At 43.9% G+C, this 20,511-nt stretch overlaps 1 protein-coding gene across 1 annotated transcript in view; it reads right to left on the reverse strand.

Annotated features, from left to right (window-relative positions):
- LOC139345925 (dolichyl-diphosphooligosaccharide--protein glycosyltransferase subunit STT3B) overlaps positions 1–20,511 on the reverse strand; it is a 76,932-nt gene that overhangs the window by 9,242 nt on the left and 47,179 nt on the right. Inside the window, exons 4-11 of the mRNA XM_070984809.1 lie at positions 19,779–19,844; positions 12,848–12,947; positions 11,204–11,302; positions 9,246–9,392; positions 4,763–4,811; positions 3,920–4,074; positions 1,860–2,071; positions 162–349 (exon numbers count right to left, since the gene is read on the reverse strand). Of these exons, the coding sequence (XP_070840910.1) occupies positions 162–349; positions 1,860–2,071; positions 3,920–4,074; positions 4,763–4,811; positions 9,246–9,392; positions 11,204–11,302; positions 12,848–12,947; positions 19,779–19,844 (1,016 nt within the window). The remainder of the gene's footprint in view (positions 1–161; positions 350–1,859; positions 2,072–3,919; positions 4,075–4,762; positions 4,812–9,245; positions 9,393–11,203; positions 11,303–12,847; positions 12,948–19,778; positions 19,845–20,511) is intronic.

The raw sequence follows: 20,511 nt of genomic DNA on the forward strand, positions 1-20,511 counted from the left end.
GCTCTGCGTACATGCATGCTCACACGTGCTCATTTGCATGCAAGGAGGAGCGCGCCGTCCTTCAGCATTATGAACGACCACTGCAGACTCTGCTTGGCTCCTCGTGGTTATTTAACATCCATTAGCGCTTTACAAGTGAAGTGTGTGTGTGCCTGTGTTACCCGTCGTGGTTGTACGAGGCGAGCACCACGCTGGGGCTGGAGTAGGCGTTGCTGGTGACCCAGGTGCAGTGGACAGCGAACATCATCAGCAGCATCAACATGAGCATGGTGACGATGGACTTGATGTTTGGACCCAAACCCTCCTCGGCCTTCTCCTGCTCTGACACATGCTTGCGCACCTTGCCGGCCTGCAGGGGGAGACACATACTATTATGATGGACTGCAATGTCTCCAGTGTTCCAGAGAGATGAATTACTGGGTGCAATAAATTATTGAATGAACTAATTGAGCAAAGCATCTTAGAGCATCTAAGCTTCCCATGCTGTGTGACGAGTTAATATTATTTTACAGTAGCTGCAGAGAAGTGTTAAGGCTGCAGAAACTCCAGCGAGCAGGAAATCTGCACAGCGAACATTTTTCTTTAACAGCACCTCCAATTGCTCGCTCTAACATCCAAACTGTAGCTAAATGTGAGCAGAGGCAGACAGAGATAAGAGGACATACTTTGAATTCTACCAAGAAATGAGATGTTAAACAGAAGTTACAGACACTAGTTCCAAACTGAGGGACTAAAGTTGTACTTGTACATATTCTTAGTAATATTTGTGACTGTTACAGTGTGTGTGAAGACAGCTTTGTGCGACGGATGTCTTGTTTGAGGTGATATATACATATGCTCTGTTCTCAGGTCTCTCTTGTAAAGGAGATCTTGGTGTAGGATAGATAACTCGTGAATTTAGAGGACAAATCAGTAAACCAACAAAGCCTTTCAGACTAAACATGATACGTTGAAGACATCAGACAAATTGCTTGGAAAACATGAAAGAAGTGTGTCTTAAAGGTCCCTTCTGTAGTAGAGTTTTCATTGTAAACACATAATTCAATGTTACGTGATGTTTATGTTCATGTTATTCAGTGTTACTCCCACAACTCATGCTGAATGTATTTCTGACCCAGAAACCTGCATGAACCTCTCTTTTATTACTGGCAAATACCGCTTTTTACAACATGCTAGAACAACTATGAACGGAAACGTCCATCACACTGTGTGCAAAATTTACATCGTATAACATAAAGGCATAAAGGTATTAACAGCAAAGCCTCCAAGCATAGCTAAAGTGTCCACCACTGTATTTTTTTCCAGGAGTGCAGGAGAGCAGAGATGTGTAACGAACACTATCACCATCAGCAGACTGTCAACGTTACTGTCTTTATATTCTAAAACATGTCATTTTCAAAGTATTTGTCAATTGCACACAATTTTTACACAAGCTGAAATGTTATTCCAGAGTCACATCGGAAGGATGGGTGTCTGCGGGCAGCACATGAACGGTGTGATTACAAGGTGGCCTGGAATACGCAAAGCTACAGTTTGGCTAAATGGTGACAGCAGTCAGATCTAAATTCAACACAGTGGCAACAGTATCTCACAGTTTGAGCTCACAGTGGGATCCGTTTACACAAACTGACACGGAAAACTGGCGGGGAGGTGAGGAGCCAAGGTGATAAACATGCAACCGATAAATACAAACTCCTGTGCAAAACAGGTGTGAAAAGTCAGTGAAGAAGTCTGCAAAGCATCTCAGTGACTGCTGCTTTAAACTTTAGGCGCATCATAATGACATTTGCTGCAGGGCACTGAGCGCAAAGAAAGACATCTCTGTGAATGTGAACTATGACAATCTGTCCTGTCTTGACCTTGTCGTAAAGATTCCCGGAATTCCTCTTGTCATCCTCGTCGCTGCTGTCCTCAGCGGGGGGCTTCTCCCTCTTTGTGTCATCTCCCATGTAATGCTCAAAGACACTGGAGAAAGCCACCGCAGACAGCATGCACACCACCGGCGTCAGTGTCAGCATCAGACGCACCATCACGCCGGCAAAATACACCGCACTGATGGCATAAAGAGCCACTGGAAAGAAACGGGAAAAAGAAGGTGGTGAGTGAGAGGCGGGGGTGTGGGGAGAGGGGGGGGGACAAAGCACAGACAAAGGTCGGACAAGGAAAAAGACGGTGTGAGCGTAAAGGAGAGACAGGAAAATAGGGCAAAGTGTGTGAGAACGAGATAAAGACATGAATAAGAGAAATTGAGTTGTTAGACCAACGCAGCATAATCAGTCTACGTTGGCTCTGCACAACTCAAACCCTAATGGCCGCTGTCCGTCCTTGAAAAGCGCCGACCCGGCTCAACAGGTGCATGGCTAATCAATATCTGTAACAGGCTGATTAAATCTGAGGGAGAAACAGACTGCTGAGGGACTGTTTTATAGTACTCAGATCAAGGTTCTCTGCCCTTGATCATGGCTGTCTCACTCTGTAAACATTAAAGTCTGAGCTGTTTTTTGCAAAGTTCAGTCCCCCTCACTGTTGTTCTGTCAGGCAGACAGACAGCTGACAGCACAACTGCACAGGAGATGCTGTGCTGTGCCGTTTCATTTGACTTATGCTATTTCCAAATGATGCATGCTATTCAGAGCCACAACAGAACAACTGAGCCCCTTTCACACATCCCTGAAATGTTCACAAACCTTTCCTGCGTGGGGTCGTGAATGGGAGCAGTGACTGATATTCAGAGACATCTGTACGGAGAATTTCCCGCCTCGAGTGACATGTCAGGAAGAATGCGGGTGTGAATGAAAGCTTACGTAAAGGGTTACGTCCATCTGACGAAAGATGCTTTCACATGAAGCACGCAAACCAATCACAAGACTCTGCTGATGACTAATTTGAATCCAACCCTCTCTTTTTGCTTCAAGTAGATCACTAGAAAACCCTGCTTGTCCTGCAGACTTGTTGAATAGTAAATACGTTACGAGAGCAGCGGTCAACAGCTCCTTGCCTGCCATGTTCCTGAAAATAATGAGACATTTTATTATTTGTGTACATGAACATCCAGCCTTGCCCTGTCTTCTTCTACTTCTGCTGAGTTTTATGGCGGTCGGCATGATAAGTGTTGCATTACCAACATCTGCTGGTTGTCTCATGCCCCGTCTATCCCAGCATTACTGTGGCATGTGTGAAAGAGTGCACAGCGGAAACATTCCTGAATGTAGCTGCATGTGTGAATAGTGAAAAATCACTAGCAGTGCCTGAAAGGTTATCCCAGTACTGTACCTGAAACTATGTGCCAAAGAGGCTTTAGTGATTAAAAGACTGTATCACTTAATCTGACAATAAAGCAATGACACTACAGAGTTGCTAAGTGGAAGTAAAAGTCCAATTCATCCGCTCCATAGACCATATTTGATGACTGACAGTTGGAGAACTTCTGAAGCCTGGATGGAAACATGAAACTCTGCTGGTTCAGAGTGTTATTTAGAGTATTTAGAGCCACATCCTGAGCCAACCTGACTGAATAAAGAAGAGTCTACAGCCATGCTAGAGGCACTCTGAGGCTGTACTTAAACGCAGTGTTAGTACTTGAGCTAAATGCTCAATGTCGGCATGCTAACATCATCACGACATCAATGCTATCACACTCACAAAAGTCAGTAGGATACAAATGTCTGTACAAAGCTTCGTGCTAATCCAACTGGCCAAATCAGTGGCCAAAACAAGCATCTGTGGGACTGATACATCTGGGATGGTCCCGTGTTTACATGTTAAGTAACAGAGTGCATCATTAAATGGAAAAATTGAGATGGGAATTCGGAGTGGGCAAAAACATTTCCACAACCAGTGACTCAACGCCGCAGTGGATAATAAGGCTTTAAAGCACATTTTCAAAAACTGCCGAGCTGTGAAAATAAAATCCCCCTACCAAACACCCGTTCATCATTGATGTTCTTGATACAGAACCACAGGCCCGCCGGGAACGTGCAGACCAGGATGTGGAGGTCGAAGAAGAAAGAGACCCACGTCGTCGGCTGGTGCTCCGACACCGAGGCGATGATGGGGATGTGGATCTTTGCATAGCTGGAGATGGAGGGAGGGAGAGAGGGAGGAGGGAGAGACAGGCAGGATGTAATTCATGTTGGGTTGAGCGCGTTGGGAATGTTGAGACAAATTATACAATAGATCCCCCTGATTAACTCCAGAATTATGAGGGGAAAAAGCTAATTTACCTCCGCGGCATGCTAATGGTAAAACATGAACACATTTAGCGCTCGAGATAAGAAATGTTCTTTTTTTTTTTGCTGTTAGTTTTTCTGATGTGTTTGTTCCCTATTTATTCATTATGGGCTTTCACACAGCAGTTTCTATATGATTTTAAATATTTCTCACTCAAGTGTTTTGTGATTACAGCTGGGGAAGAGAAAACACACAGCACATTAAGGAATTAGTATCAGCCTCCAGAGGGAAGGCAGGGAAAAAACACGAACCCAGACTGCTTCAGTCAGCAAACGGGGGAGGGGGAGAGGGGGGATTGATTGGGTGTGCGGAAATATCAAACGTGTTGCAGTGCATTTGGAGAACACAGGGTGCCTGGTGCTATTTGGAAGCAAAACAATGATTCAACACAGCGACTCTGCTGTGCTGTTTCCCCCTCTGGGATGGTGCAGGGCAGGGCGGGGGCTTATATCTGCCTTAGAAAACACACACATGCGCTCGACTTAACAAGTGTTCCATCGACAGCAGGAGTGTGAAGGTCAGCAGAGCTTACCCGGTGTCCCACAGAGAGTAGAAACGACCACTCCACGGAGCAATGTATCCTGGAGAAGGAAAAGACAATCAATGGAGAAATATGTAATGCTTTCATTTTAACAGCTTCCAGCTGAGCCCTGGAAAACAAGGACTGCTGTCAGGCAGGTTTGTTGGATTAAGTTAATGATAAGCAGGATGGAGGTCCTTAATAATGAGAAATTATATTAAAACAACCTCGGAATACTTCCATTAGATTGCTCTTTATTCTAACAAAAGGTACTTATTCACACAACCCAAGTGGAAATGGAATAAATAAAATGGTTGACACTGGTCTAACCCACAGGACTGGAGAAAAAAGGTCCAGCAAAGACTGCCTGAAGATAATACACTGAATGTCTACAGCACAGTTTTAATGATCACAGTTTGCAACAAAACTGCATAAGATAGAAATGTGCATCTACTAATCTGAAATTATCTGATGTCAAGTATTTCTCGGTAGCATTAAATATTCATGACTAAATAAGCAACAATCAGCATAAAATTCAGAAAAAAACATCCTTTGGCTTTTGCTTTGTTTGGATTGTGCACAAAGACGCACATGAGCAGGTGCAACGCAGCATGATTGACATCCTGCTGTTGATTTGACCCCATTCCCCTGATCAGCTGGTGGCAGAAATGTGCCAAAAAATGCAGCAATGCTCCATTAACAGCAGTGAAGAAGACCGCTCGCAAGCAAACAGGCTGCACATCCCAACTCTCTTAAATTACATCCCTCCTTGCATCTTAGTTGCTCCCACTGAGGATCCATGCAGAGAAGCAAGGAAACCATGCGAGGAGAGACGAAACGAGGAAATACGGTTTTAGAGAAATGGCGGCATCCGTTTCTGAAGACGCCAACAGCTGATCACAGCTGGATCAGCTGTCAGTGGGCTGGAGAACACATGCACTGTGCTAATGCTAGTGCAGCAGCAGCGTTTTACCTGTTTAACACATGAATAACAACCTGTGTTCTGCATTTGTTTTGTGTCCTGCTCAGACTTCTCTACTGGCAGAATGTGTTGAAATTATTTATTGATTATTTGCATCTGTATTTATTGTTATTCTGTGTGTTTCTTTCTCTGACTTTAATTGTAACTAGAAGACAAATGAAATGCAAATTTTTTGAGCTTGATCTCTGATCTGTCTTCACTCTGGTATGAATCTCCAGTCATGTTGTCATGTCCTGGATCAGTCCAATCAGCTGTAGCGTCCAATCACTACCTCGTCTACCCTCGTTCGTGGCTCTTCAGAGAGCTCTCCACGCTGTGGTGAAGCTTCTTGCAGCTAATTTTCCAGGTTTGGGTCGGTCAGTCTTGAGCACAGCAGAGTCTTTGCAAGAGCCAGTTTTGAAAAGAGCTGCACACAGCAGCAGGTTGTTGCTTTGTAGCGTAATGATTTCACTTTGAGGGCTGCACATCAGCTGGTTCCGCATTAAAGCAAATATGTTCAATTCCTTTTGTTTACTCTTCATGTCCTGAAACCTGAAGGAGTTTTCAGATGTCACAGCAGGCTTTTGTTCTTGCAGAGTCGGAAACGCACAGTGTTTACTCTTTCCAGCTGCACTTGCCACAGCTTTGATTTCACTTCAAATGATTTCACATGTGAGCGCAGAGAGCTGAGGAGCTGGCTGGAGCTTGAGGTTCAGCTCTCAGAAGTACTTGGTAATGAAGACCAAATCACACAGACATTTGCTATCACTGAGTTTCCACATCAGGATTTCCTACATGTCTATGAATTATTCCAGACAAACTGACACTCTGGAACAACTTCACTTTGTCCGGTGCTCGCAGCTGCTCCGCAGTAGCAACAAGATGCTCCTTCACAACTTCTACTTCTGAATGAGGGTTAAGCTTCTTAGCTATTAGCTCGCTCACGACAAAACCTGCCTGTGTAACACTGTTTCTGTCAGAACGTGGTCTGTGAAAGCTGCTTATTGGGCATCCAAACTCCACTGAAGACTGTTAACTTTATCCAAATGCATTTGTCCGTGTAGCTTGTCCAGTTTAGCATGTCTGTAGCTGGAATGATGCCTGAGATTGGCCTTGTCCATCACTGCCACTGTGTCCCCACAAAATGCAAACTTGGATTTTACCATAAAAAAAAGTGATATCAACTTCTACGTGTGTTGTGTTCAAGGACCACTTGGAAGAATTAGTCTAGTATCTTATGGTATTTTCTTCATTGCTGACAAACACTGCTGTGTATCATCTGGAGGCCGGAGGTTCCCCACCCCTGATGTCAACAAATCACAATTTAAAATATAAAAACAGACAATCTTATTCTCATCCCTTATAGTAAGATGTTGAGTGAGAGAAAAGGCTTTCTGCACCTTTACTTATATTCATATGACGTCCAGCGACTAAGCTGTACAAACGTTCTGCCAACTGTGGCTCAAACCCGAGAAAAACCTCAGAAGAGACTGTGTCAATGCTGAAATGTATTCTATTGATGGTACTTAATTACTGGAATTGACTTGTTTACAAATGTAACTGAAACCATTTAAGCTGCAAATTAGACCGCACAGGGTATTTTATGTGCGCATGCAAATGTCTTATTTTGGTGAAGCTTTGATGTGGAATACATTTCAGCTGTGAACTGTTGCCTGGGGGCTCTCACAGCCACTCACACACTCACATGTGCACAGACAACACCAACAAAAGCATTAGCCTCATATTTTAAATTTCATGACGTTTGCAGCAACATAAAGTCCTTTGATGCTCCTTAAAAGACGCTATGCTTAATGCGTAAAATAATAATAAAAATAATGAGGAGCTGGTCACCATCACAAAAAAAAACAGAGCACTTTTTAAACAAGACGTTATAAAAAGCTAAACCAAAGCAGGCAAGCACAAGATGTGGAAACGCAGTAAGAGGGAGATGGAGGAGATATTTTGAGAGGTGATTTAAGGGATGACACTGATTTAACCAATCGATACTTGGCTCCGTGTTCAAGATACTGAGTAAACCCACCCGGCTACTCTGTTGCAGAGATTCTTATGAGATGAAAAAGCCTGACAAACCGGAGAAGGACGTGTGCAGTTTCATTGCAAAACTGGCACATCACCAAACAGTCACAGACTCCCACTGCTCAGTTCAGATGGCTGATAGATTACAACGTTTAGCAGACGTCTGGCTGAATCCAGAATCCTCAGGAGACTGGACTTCTGCATCCACATAAATGGCTGCTCAGTTCTAAAGCAGGCAGGCAACTATTCTAAGGAGTGTAGATGCAATGTGCCACCATCTCTCTACACTGGGCAAAAGGCCTGGCTGCAGAGTTTACATAATCTGCAGTGACAGAATGGCAGATTGTTGGTTAAGGGGAATAAATAATATGCTACGTTACTCAAGGTTAGAAACTAATATATAATGTCTGTTTTTTTTTTAATCAATAAATAGCAAGAGGCAACATTTGAAAGGTCTGAAACCTTGAGGCTTCCGCTGAGGCCAAAACCCAGGCGGAGCTGAAAGTAATGGAGAAAAACATTAACAAGGACAAAGTTCAACCAGCTGGCTGTGCACATCAGGGTTCACCCAGGCCAGTGAAAAAAGACAAAAACGGCACATATTCAAGTTCACAAAAAGGCATTCAGGGAGAGCACAACCCTCCACCAACGCTCAACAGTTCTCCAAGTTGCAAAGCCAAAGCATCCACATCACTTTGGTTTTGTTTATCGTTTTCCGTCCAGGTTTAAACCAAACGCTGATTAGTGGCCCACAGTGGAGGCCCGGAGGGCAGACGATCAGGGGATAGCGTGTGAACATTCAGTGAACTTTTGGCTGAAAAGAAGAAGAAAAGAAAATCTACACTGGCTCAAATCCCAGATCTGGATCACTATCAAAATCGAGTTAACTGATCCTTGCACAAGAGGCCAAAATCTCAGCCAAATTCTGGGTGATGTCTGACACGCTGAGCTAATAAAATGACAAACCGATGGGGGTGAACATTTTAAACTATCTTCTATTTTGGTATTGTAGAATAAAACTACTATTAAAATGTAATAAAAGTTAAATTGTGATAAGTGGCCTTGACACTGGTATTCGAGCTGGAAGGAAGTTTCAGTTTAAGAACTGAATAAATGAATCAGCTGATAATCTTTTCAATTCATTTAGCTTATAAAATGCCAGAAAATTGTGAAAAATGTCACAGTGAACAGATGGAGGTGTCTTAAGTTTGCTCGTTTTGCCCTACAAACAGCAAAAACCCTGAAATTTACAAGAGCACAAAACACAGAAAAGCAGCAAATCCTCCATACTGAGAAGCCAAAACCTAAAACTCTTGGGCATTTCCACTTGATAATTGACTTAAATGAAGAATAATATTCTCTCCACCAACTAATCAATAAACAGACTAATTGCTTCAGCTCGACTTAAAAACGACAAAAAAATACATTAAACTAGCTTGTTTCCAATTATGTCTTGACTAAACAAGACTGTGAGAGTACGTGAGCAGACATACAGACCTGTGTATGTCAGATAGATGACAGTGAGGAAGACCACGCCGGCAGCGAGAGAGACCCCGAGGAAGAAAAGCGTCTGGAACTCCTGTCTGGTCAACCTGTCCTTCAGGTACTGCAGGAAGGCGTAGGCTTGAAGAAGTGCAAACACACCTGAGACAAGCCACAGACAGAAAGAAAAGAATGAGCAAACACACAAAAGGAACACACTGAATATTTGAGGAGGCCCTGTTCAATGCTGCCGCCGCCGCCGCCTCCTGCAGGGTACAAGGCAGGTTTTACGTGGTTAAGAAGCGGCGTCGGAAGTTTGCCGGAATTCGCCACAAAGCAGTTCGGGGTAGCCCCCTTTGGCTGTTCATGCAGATGTGAAAAACAAATATTGCGGGACAGCATATTTCAAATGTATGAGACAGATACGTGAATAAGCCCCTCTCTTCCCTCGTCTTGTCTGTCTGTTCGCAGCCCCCCTTTGGTCATACTTTTTTCCTCTGTTCCTTTGCTTTGTCACTTGCTCCGTGCTGTGTCTCTTTGTTTGCACAGTGAATTCCATATAAAAAATTTAGAGGCCTGGTCCCCCTTTCTTTCATCAGCTCTCATTCCTTTGACAAACCTTGTCTGATATCGCCTTGTTCCTCCGCTAGCCCACCACCACCCACGGCAGGTCGCACCCATTTCCAAGGTTAAGCCCCTGCCTGTCTCCTGGAGAGCCGCCATAGTGCTAACACGCTTGTCACTCCATGCCACCCTGCCTGCCTCAGGGGCTGACATCTCAAGGGTACCGACCGCGGCTCTGTCACTCTCTTCCCGTCTCCCACTGAGCTCCCTGAATGCTACCACCAGATGTTCAGAGCAGCTGCTACCCTGGCGACATGAAAACACACTCGCTCTTTGAGAGACACAGAGAGGGGGAGCCAAAAACAGAGAGTGGCAGAGATGATTTTTTGGTGGTGCATTCTTCAAAGCCTCTCATGCTGTTGGTGATGTAGATGCCGAGGAAAACAGGGACAAACAGTCAACGTTCGCCTGCTGCAGTCAATTCTCAAAAAAAAGGTGCTGCTCAGTCGTCATAAAGCTGCGAGCAACAGTCCTCTCCCAATCTGGATGTAAATGAACACAAGACTCACGCACGTACATGCACACTCAGGCGTACTGTTGGACAGCAGATGGGCTCACTCTTGAGAAGCGAAACTGAACAAGCTTTAATTAACTACCCACAAGTCAAAAACAAAAAGTACTTAAAGTCCCAAACCCATATGGGCGACATGTGATGCTGCTTCCTCTTTTTTTTCTTTTTAAAATTTGTAAATGTATTCTGAGAGGGTCCTGTGTTCTTCTACACACAGAACATGACTAACGCTGTCAGCGCGAGGGGATTCATGTCCTGCTGCAGTCAGCCACTCTTAAAGTGTGCATCCACAGTACTGTAAGGTGCTTTGGATAACAAGCGAGTGGCTTATGTAAAGTAACACCTTTAACACGTGGACTACAGCAGCTAGCCTGAATCTTTCTCCCGTGTTTTGCAGCCATTCAGTTTGAGTCATGTTTCTTGCCACCTGTTGAATATAAGTCCACTATTCACCCTCCAACTCCTGAGAGAAGTATTTGGCTGCTTAATGTAGATTTTATCGCTGCCTACTGGCCTGACATGCTTGTTTGAGCATTTGGAATTGTTTTTGTGTTAGCGTGTCTATGTGTGTGACGACACGTACTGCTTATCGCGATGAACCAACTCCTAATATTCACATAAAGGTAACGGTAAGAAACAAGCACTCATTCACATTTTCTTTTGCGATAGATTTGGATGGAAACCCAGCTAGTGAAACAAAACAGGACAGCTGAAGGCCGTGCTACCACACACTTGTGAGAAGCACTGGCATTTGTTGAGAGAGGTGTAATAGTCATGACTTCAGCTGGCAACGTTTTCCAATTCATTGCACTCTGAAGGTAGAGAGGGTGGGACTCACCAGCGGCAGCCATGTGTTCGCTGGTCCTGATTGGCTGGAAGCCGACAAAAGGGATCTGCATCGACAGTACGAGGCCCACGATGTAGAAAGTGCTGTAAGCTGTAACGAGAGAAGGGAAACGGAGAGTGAGAGAGAGGGAGGGGGTAGACCAGATAAGAAATCAAAGCATCAAAATGAACTACTGCACTGCTGAAAACCCTCTATTCTGCTCCACCACTCCAGTTTGGATCCCACTAAGGGAAATCAACCTCAATAGAGGTATTTAAAGTCTATTGATTTTCACTCAGCACCTCAGAGGGAGTAAATACAAAATACTAAATCTAATGTCATTTACTGAGAAAATAGGAGCTGGCTCGGTGCAGTGTGGCAGGGAGGCCTGCAGTGAGACGACAGTGCTGAGAACAGTGCAACTCCCACCTTTGTAGCTGGGGGGAACCGATTCGCAGACGCACCGGCTTAATTAAGATTTCATACTCTTCCTGAAGAGTGTGCCTCATTTTTGAAGTAGTTGTGACTGCCCTCAGCAATTTCTTTCTCACACATGTGCTATTGACTCAAGACAGAGAGATGAATTGTGAGGGAACACAGACTGCGAGGCATTTTATTAAACCAGGATTTTTTTTCCCCCCTTTTTGCATATTCCTTCGCAGTGACTGAGAGACACCTGGCTCTGAATAAAGGAGCAGCAAGATGTAAAGATGAGGGAAGGTGAGGACGCACTTGAAGACCTAATGTATTTTCTGTCAACAGAATATGTCTACAAATGTATTCCTCCATCTCTCTTTTGCAAACAAAAGGTGCATGAGGTTGCTGGATGATGCTCTGGCTGCATAAATCCTGGAGAAACAAGGAAGGCGGAGGGACATTTTCCACTTCATCTAACAGCACTGCCAAGTAGAATTTCATCATTGAAGAACTGCTTGGACACGAGCAGACGGAGGTCGAATTCTTCTCACTCTGAGGAGGTCAGCATTTATTATCAAAGCTCTCAAAGGCGGTGCTTTGCGGTTACATTGAGTACAACATAATCGTGTGGAAATGTTACTTGACATGGTATGATTTTCCTCGACCACAACAGAAGCGCCTGACGCGGGCTCACGGCTAAGCTGACGATGGATGGCAGAGGGTCTGACGGACTGGGATCCAGCTCTCTGAGCAGAGGGATAATGTGCAGGAGCTGCCGCGTGCTCTTTGAAACTGGGATGTTCTGTTGAATAACAAGCCTATCCTCTTCCCCAGCGCTTTGCCTCTGGTATTTGTGGGGGAAAAAAAAAATAAAGAGGATCAGGTAGCAGGTGACTGAATTTCCTGTTAAGTGGTGTGTGGGTGTGGGGATGTCTGCACTGCTGATGATGGAATGCCTTCGGCTGTGAGGGATGAGCACAGGCGTGACTGGGCATTTGAGCTTGTTTCAGGGTTAAACGCTTGGGCGACGAGGTTGGGGGATGCATAGGAAGGAGCGGGGGTTTGTCTGTTTCTTGCATACCTTTCTATTCTAAGGGAGAGGAGCTGCGAACAGTTTCCGTTTCAGCTAGTCTGTATGTGGGGGAGTTTTAAATATCGAGTCACACACTAAAACTTACTGTCTGGTTTAATTGCTTGTGTGTGTGTGTGTGTGTGTGTGTGTGTGTGTGTGTGTCTTACCAATGTAGACTCTTCTGCTGTAGCGTTGCATCAGCAGCAGCACAAACACATGCAGAGGAATCAGGTTGATAATAAAGACATAACCTCCCCATGCTGACACCTAGAACGCACACATACACACAGAACATGGCAGTCAGCCGACTAGGACATCATTCTTAGTCTAAAGCTTCATTTAGAAACAGATGACCCATATGATCAATTTTTCTACATTTTCTGGCTCGGATGAGAAAACCCTGAGTGGAGGCTTGCCTCTTAAAATGTGATAAACTAACGTTGCAGGAATGATGTCGGGTTTGCCTCGGTGATGGGAGCTGCTCGAAAACAGCTCATGTTGTGAGACAATACATTTTCCATATTGCCGCTGTCAACTGATGACCATGTACGTTTTTATTTTGTTTGTTTTGATCAACTGAAGGATCAAGTGTTGCTTTATGTTTTGAGAACATTCTTCATTCTCCCACGTCTTAAGCTAAAACAAACTGTTGGATCGTTTGAAAAAGCATGTCACGTTTGGGAGATCATCGCAGACAATGTGTCACATTCATTGGGGCAGCAAAACCAAATAAGCCGCCGTGCATGAGGGTTTTTGTGGCATTCATTATTTCTTGCTGTCAAAGCTCTGTGGGGAGATGCAATTCAAAGTGCAGATTAAGGCCAGAGATTTACTTGCTTTTTAACCACACGTTCGTGTAGACAGCCGGCTGCGTCATGAATGGAACTGTTCACATGCTTGCCCCTGTACTGCGCATGATACTGGAGGATACCACAAGAGGGCACACTCGAGAACACAGACCATATAGACCAGGCATGTCCACAAAGGGCCGAGTGGCTGAAGGTTTTCTTTCCAACCAAGCAGCAGCACACCAGACTTGACTCATTTCATCAGCTGATCTCAGTCTTCAGACAGCTGATTGGTCAGACTGCATTCTCTTGATTGGTTGGAGGAAAAACCTGCAGCCACACAGCCTTTTGTGGCATAGTTTGGACATGCCTGGTATAGACCTTCTGGATTTGCATGATGTAAACCTTGTATTTTGCTTATTCTCATAGCAGGAAAAGCGACAGCAGTGCCATAGTTGATGGTATTATGGCCCGGAGGGTCATCATGACAATGGTGGCTCTGCCCATGCAAGAAACACTACCAGCGTTTTCAAACGTCCACCACACAACATGCACAGTGAACCAGTCATTTCAGCGGAGGTCTGTCTTCACCCTCCGGGGCATCTGTTACCATCCTCACACTGCTCCGACCATTCATGTGCATACTGCATCGTGTGGACTATCAACAGTATGAAATACATCCATCCATCCATCCATCCATCCATTTTCTATGCCGCTTATCCCTTTCGGGGTCGCGGGGGGGCCGGAGCCTATCTCGGCTGTCAACGGGGAGGAGGCGGGGTACACCCTGGACCGGTCGCCAGCCGATCGCAGGGCCAGTACGAAATACAGTTCATTAATAATAAAATTAAATAAAAAGTTAAATCAAGCCATACATAAGAAGCAGCCCTTACATGCATGCACCCACGCATAAAGATCACCTCACACACCTTGAACAGAATCCTTCAAGAACAGTCATAAAAATGTCTTACTGCCTTTTCTCCATTAGACACAAGCACACAGCTATAAAAAAAACTGACTTATATAGAATCTATAAAAACTAGGCAATCATATTTTACATGTTAGGTGTAAAATGTGAGATGCACCAATAACTTTAAAAGCTCCACTAAAATTATACCTCAACCTTTTTTGAGGTCTGCTGAGACTAGATGTGGAGGCAATAAAAAGACTCAACAAAAACATCACTGACAAGTTTTCAATTGTCTACACTTGACTACAGCAAAGGGCAAATGGAAACGGTGAGAGTACTTCACAAAGAGAGGTGCAAAGCGAAGAGTGAAAGAATATAGAAGAAAGAGAGAGAGGAAAGGAGAGATGCAAAGTGCTGGAAAGAGAAACAGAGAAGAGTGAAAGTGAATCAAACAAGGGTTTGCATATATGCAAAACTGTCTGATCCTGTTCACAGCAGCTTGTCGGAAAGAGCCCCACTGCACCTGCTAAGTACAGTGAAAAGAGCATTCATAACACGAGTGCAATCACAGGAAAAATGAGCACATCATGTCTAATTGATAAAAGCATTAATATGTTGCATTATGGGAGAGTGAAAGAAGATTCCCAATTAAGTTCCTTGCTGAATGGTTTAGTGTAATTATCTTTTGGCAGTCGTTTTGCATCTGTTCTCTCAGATGGTGACGGCCAATTAGTAACAGGTGAATCCTAACTTAGATGAATACCAGAGATGACTTCAATTAAGACTCATTTTTGGCCCTGACACAGGACAGGTGATAGAGTCTCTGTTGCTGACTGGCTGGGAACTAATTGAAAACATAACGCTTGAAAACACAGAGTACGAGGCTAATGGCTACGCGGCTATAAAACTGAATGTGACACATCTCGCTATGTACATGTTTAAATACTTAGTGTTTATGACATTCAGGAAAACAGAAAATTTGTCCTCTGCTCTCGGCCAAAACTGTCTGCAACATACTGAAGGCACCAAACACCATGTCTCTGCAATAAAGAGCAAGTCAGACCTGTTCCTCAACACTGACACTGAGCAGTTGAACGCAGCTCAAAAGACGCTTTACATTAGAACACGCGTCTGCAAAAACAAGACGGAAAAGTCACAAAGTCGTTTTACTTGGAAGGTCTGTGGATGGATAGATGTGTTAGTGAAATTGTAGCATATTTCATTCACAAAAACCATACCAATACCACACCACACAGTTTCTCAGGGTAAACCTAATAAAAAAGCCTCTTTAAATTATTGATCCCTCCAAGTTAGACTCCCTGGTATACGTGGTGCGCATTATTGACTTAGAGAGTCAAAGTCAACAGCATTTTTAAGGCTTGTTTTTACCCTTCGGATACTTAACAGGGCAGAAGTGTAGGAGGCTCAGTGCCATGTCAGAGGGATGGAAGGCAGTGACTGGAAAAACTCCTGTGGTCACTATTTGCAAGTGTTCAGGTCAACTGAAAATGGAGAAGATCAGTGGATCTACTAACTGGTGTAATTTACACACTACATGAATATTTATCTACCGTTCTGTTAGTTATACCATTTGCAGAGTTCAGATTTCACTCACCAAATTGGCATTAAAGCAGGGTTAAGCAACACTGAGTCAATAATGGGCCTCGGCTGGCATAATGGCATCCATGTGTGTTTGCTATTTAGTGCTGCTTAGCACGTGATCGAATCTAGCGATTTGAGCTAAATGTTAACACCAGCATGCTAACATGCTCGCACTGAGAATGCTAACATATTGATGCATAGTGGGTATAATGTTTACCATGTTCAACATCATAGTTTAGCATGTTAGATACTGAGATACTTTCAGGGGAGCTGAACACTTTGAGCGGCTGGTAGCATGACTCACTCTGGATCAAAGAGGTGGAATGACGAGCCAACCCAAGAGCCACGTTGCCAGGATGGCTAAAAATAGGATTCGAAGTAATAATTATCATTTAGATACTGGCCCGAGTGGTATTTTCAAGTCAGAGATCAGTAAATATAGTAACTCTGACATGATGTCAAGGTGGTATCAGCGTCCGTTATTCAGCAAACTCTACAATGCAGCTTGATTACAGATTTACCTCTCCGGTGTTTAGAATAAATGATCATGCCAGCAGAACGCACAATCAGCTGGGGGAAAATAAGAATGGGAGAAACTGGCCATCTGGTCACATTAGAGGACTATGCAAAGATGAATGCAAATGACAAAAAACAAACCTGTGTGTGTCTGTGTGTCTGTGCACTAACAAGCTCTATTTGAAATTATGGTTCTAACAGTCAGCTCTCTGCCCAAGCCACGGGCTAACAGCTGAGGGCAGGAATCAGAAAATGTTCGGAGCAAAGTCTTTTAGCCGTTATCGCTCTCCGCATTTCATACTGGGCTTATCTGATGACCTCGGGGCCCGCTCTGAAGAGGATATAAAGAACGCAGCAGGGAGAAGGGGTTTACTCAATGTGTGTGTGTGTGTGTGTGTGCAAATGTTTGCAGGCTGCCTATGTGCTCATGTAGGGCATCATTCTGTTTCTTTGTGATAGTGAATAAAAATGCTGCTCTGTTCATGTGTGCTTATTCACTGGCTCTGCCCTCTGTAATATTAGCAGTGACTTTCTGTTTCATGAAGAAGGCTTTACTGTGCTTTGAGCTAAATGCTAACCATAACATGCTCACAATGACAATGTTAACATGCTGATATTTAGCAAGTTTAATGTTTTGCTGTTAGATGGAAAATCTGGGTTATTACAATTCATTCAGAGTGGGGTATGAATGTCTGTGTCAAGTTTTATGTAAATCCAATTCAAAGTTTTTGAGACATTTCACTCAAAGCCACAAACGTCAACATTGTGTTGGCCTCACGAAAAGTCAGGCAATCGCCTACGTCATTAGGACTATGGGGACCATGGATGTCTGTACAAAATGTATTTTTTGAGATATTTCAGTCTGGATCAAAGCAGTGGGCCGACCAACCACTGACAGCCCGAGAGCGACTCGCTAGCATAGCTAAAACGTCAAACAAAGTGACATCTTTTTAAACAATTACTTGAGGAGCCTTTTGTTCGGAGCATTTAATCAATACTTGATTAAGCAAAGGAACTTTTGGCGTGCCCTGACTTTACAGGTAGCTCTGCTAGAGGAGACTGTGGCGGGGCTTAGACTTTTGCTTGGTCCTCTGCTTTTCCCCTTGCTTCACCCTCAACCCACTCTACCCTCACCCCTGGAGGGATGAAAGGAGGATGCTGTGCAGGAAGGCAGAATGGACCCTGTGGCTGCTGTCCATCAGTAGGTCCTGCTGCTCTGATCCTCTTCTTAATCTTGTCCTTCTCTGTCCTCCCCTCTCTAATTATGCCAGTATCCAGGCAGGGGATCTCTCTCTCCCTGTCTCCATATCTGCTTTACGAGTGTCACATTCAATCTAGCCCCACGGGAAAACGTAGCTATATCCTGATTAAATTGACAGCATAAGGTGATAGGGTGGTTAAAGTAGGGGCAGGTCAACGAGTGTATGCGGTACTTTTTCTGCAGGACCAAGAGGAGATGGTGGGAGGTTGGTGGTGTTGATGGAGACATATACGCCTAGTTTGTTGCTTGCTGTTAGAGGTCTCATCTGCAACAGTGGGTGGGCTGCAGATACAGTACAGAGGAAATTCGCATCACTGAGGAGAGGGGGAGAAAGGGTGTAAAGGAGAGAAAATAGTAATAAGGAGAAAGAGGACCCAATGTTCCCATTGCTGCTGACTAGGACAGTGCAGAAGTTACACATCACAATATATTCTCTCCCCTGTCTTATCATTCTGTATTTCCCTCCATGTCTTTGTCCCCTCTATCCTTATCTTTCCACACCTCTCTTTATTCCTTTGTCCCTCTCCATCCTGTTTCGTCTCCCGTTCTATTCATCCTCCCATCACTCCTCTCCCCAATCCTCTCTGCCGCCCCACCCCTGTGTGACCCAGTGTGATCGATGAAGCCGGATTTCGGTAATCTGTTTCATTTGATATCTGTCTCAGTGCCGGCCACAGAGATTACGCCTGAAATGAGCAAGAAGCTGGAGATTTTCATAGGCGATCACGGCCCCTCACACACACATACACACACACACACACACACACACACACACACACACACACACACACACACACACACACACACACACACACACACACACACACACACACACACACACACACACACACACACACACATGCAAACAATCTGTCGCTGAGGCAGTGTGCCTGGATTGTCTTTTTTATCTCATCGCTCTCATCAAGCCCCGGAAGGGCTTGTGTCTGAATTCATAAATAATGCAGAAAACACTGGCTGATCTGCTCCTCCCTTTTCTCCATGCACTGTCACGTCTATGCTGGACAAAGGAAAATTGTCCAAACGCTATCATCTCAGGAGAAGGCTTAATTACTAACAATCAGTATGGAATTTGTAACTAGCTTCAAATATAAAGCAGGATTTGTTGAGAGACCTTCCATGTTTCGTTCAGCTGTGCGTGTTTCGGTTTAGAATCATAGTACTTGAAAAAACACAGTCCAGAGCGTGAGCTAACAAACGTTATGTTACAGCGTTACAAGAGACAGTTTCAGTGCATGACAATAATTTCATAATAGTAAGGAAGTCTGACTAACATGACGCAGCATTTCCTGCAGCACTGTATGAGAACGCAGCGCCTTTTCATATTTACTCTTGTAATCAAGTGCTGCAGAGTCAGTTAGTGCCAGCATCTTCAGCTCCAGTTAAGACAAGTATGAAAAATAAAGACTATTTATATTAAATTAAAGGAACCACCCTTGTTGCTTATGATGAATGATTGTTTATGACACAACAAACATAATGCGATTTTAGCTTTAAATGCATTTTGGTGTCTTCTCTGGCTCCACGAACAGGACAAGAAATGGAAAAGGCTTGATAAGAACCAGAATCAATAAGCTGAAACAGACACAGAATTGATAAAAGCCTAAATTATACCAGACCCTAAAAAGTGATCTCAATCCCTGTTTTTTGTCTCCAAAGGGCAGCTGGTTACAAAGCAGCAAAGCAGAAACACAAGCACAAAAAAAACACACCACGTATCTACAATGAAGAAAAAATAGAGATGTGTAAAAAGCACAGCGAACAAAGAAAATAATTCAAAAAGACATCATGAGTAAAAACATAAAATCACAAAATATTTAGTATTCAAGTGGAAATATGAAGATACATTTCTCCTGTTATTCAGTGTACTTGAAGAGACGGTAGAATGGAATAGCAATTCATAATGTGATCCTGACTTACAATTGAGAGGGATGGCTTAATCAAAGCCAGCAGTTAGAAAGTACTTTTGTTTGTGTCACTGTTTGTGTGTTAAGTATTCTTACCATGTAGAAATAGGAGAGACAACAGCCAATGGTCCAGAATACCGAGCCTGTCTTCACTGATTTCACCTGAGAGAGAGAGAGAGAGAGAGAGAGAGAGAGAGAGAGAGAGAGAGAGAGAGAGAGAGATCACAAAATGATGCAACAGTCACAGCAGTGTGCCACACATGCTTCAACATCAAATAAGACGTTGAGCCATGGGCTGTGTTTCAGGGAAACTAAAACCTAAAGGCGGCACATTTTCTGTGATAATGACGAGGTGGTTCTCCTTCAATTACAGTAGAAAAGTCTCACATCTTGCGTGAGTGCAGGCTGTCCTGTCCTCTCTACTGAAGGTTCACTCTATTTGTTTTAGTCCCACACTGCTGCGACACTAGAGTCTCATTAAAAGCAGTGTTTACATTGTACTTCACCAGATTTGAAATCAAGTCAAGACATGTATTTCAAAACTAACGCAAAATGTTTAAAACCAACTTCTACATGCATCCTTAGAATGGGTTAAAAGGAGACAAATATGCATATTTTGTGCATCTTAAAAAGTTGTTTAATGATCACAGCTTAATGATCACAGTCGATACGGACCAGCCAGCTGTGGTGAGAGAGGATGAGAGGAGAGCGGTTCAGACTAGACCGACGAAAACATCTTGTAAACAAGCTCTCCTTCCTCGCCACAGGCCGATAAAGTCAGCATGTGTATACATAAACATTTAAAAACACATTGAGACGATAAAAACGT

Source organism: Chaetodon trifascialis, chromosome 17, assembly GCF_039877785.1.
Source record: "Chaetodon trifascialis isolate fChaTrf1 chromosome 17, fChaTrf1.hap1, whole genome shotgun sequence".
NCBI classification, from domain to species: domain Eukaryota; kingdom Metazoa; phylum Chordata; class Actinopteri; order Chaetodontiformes; family Chaetodontidae; genus Chaetodon; species Chaetodon trifascialis.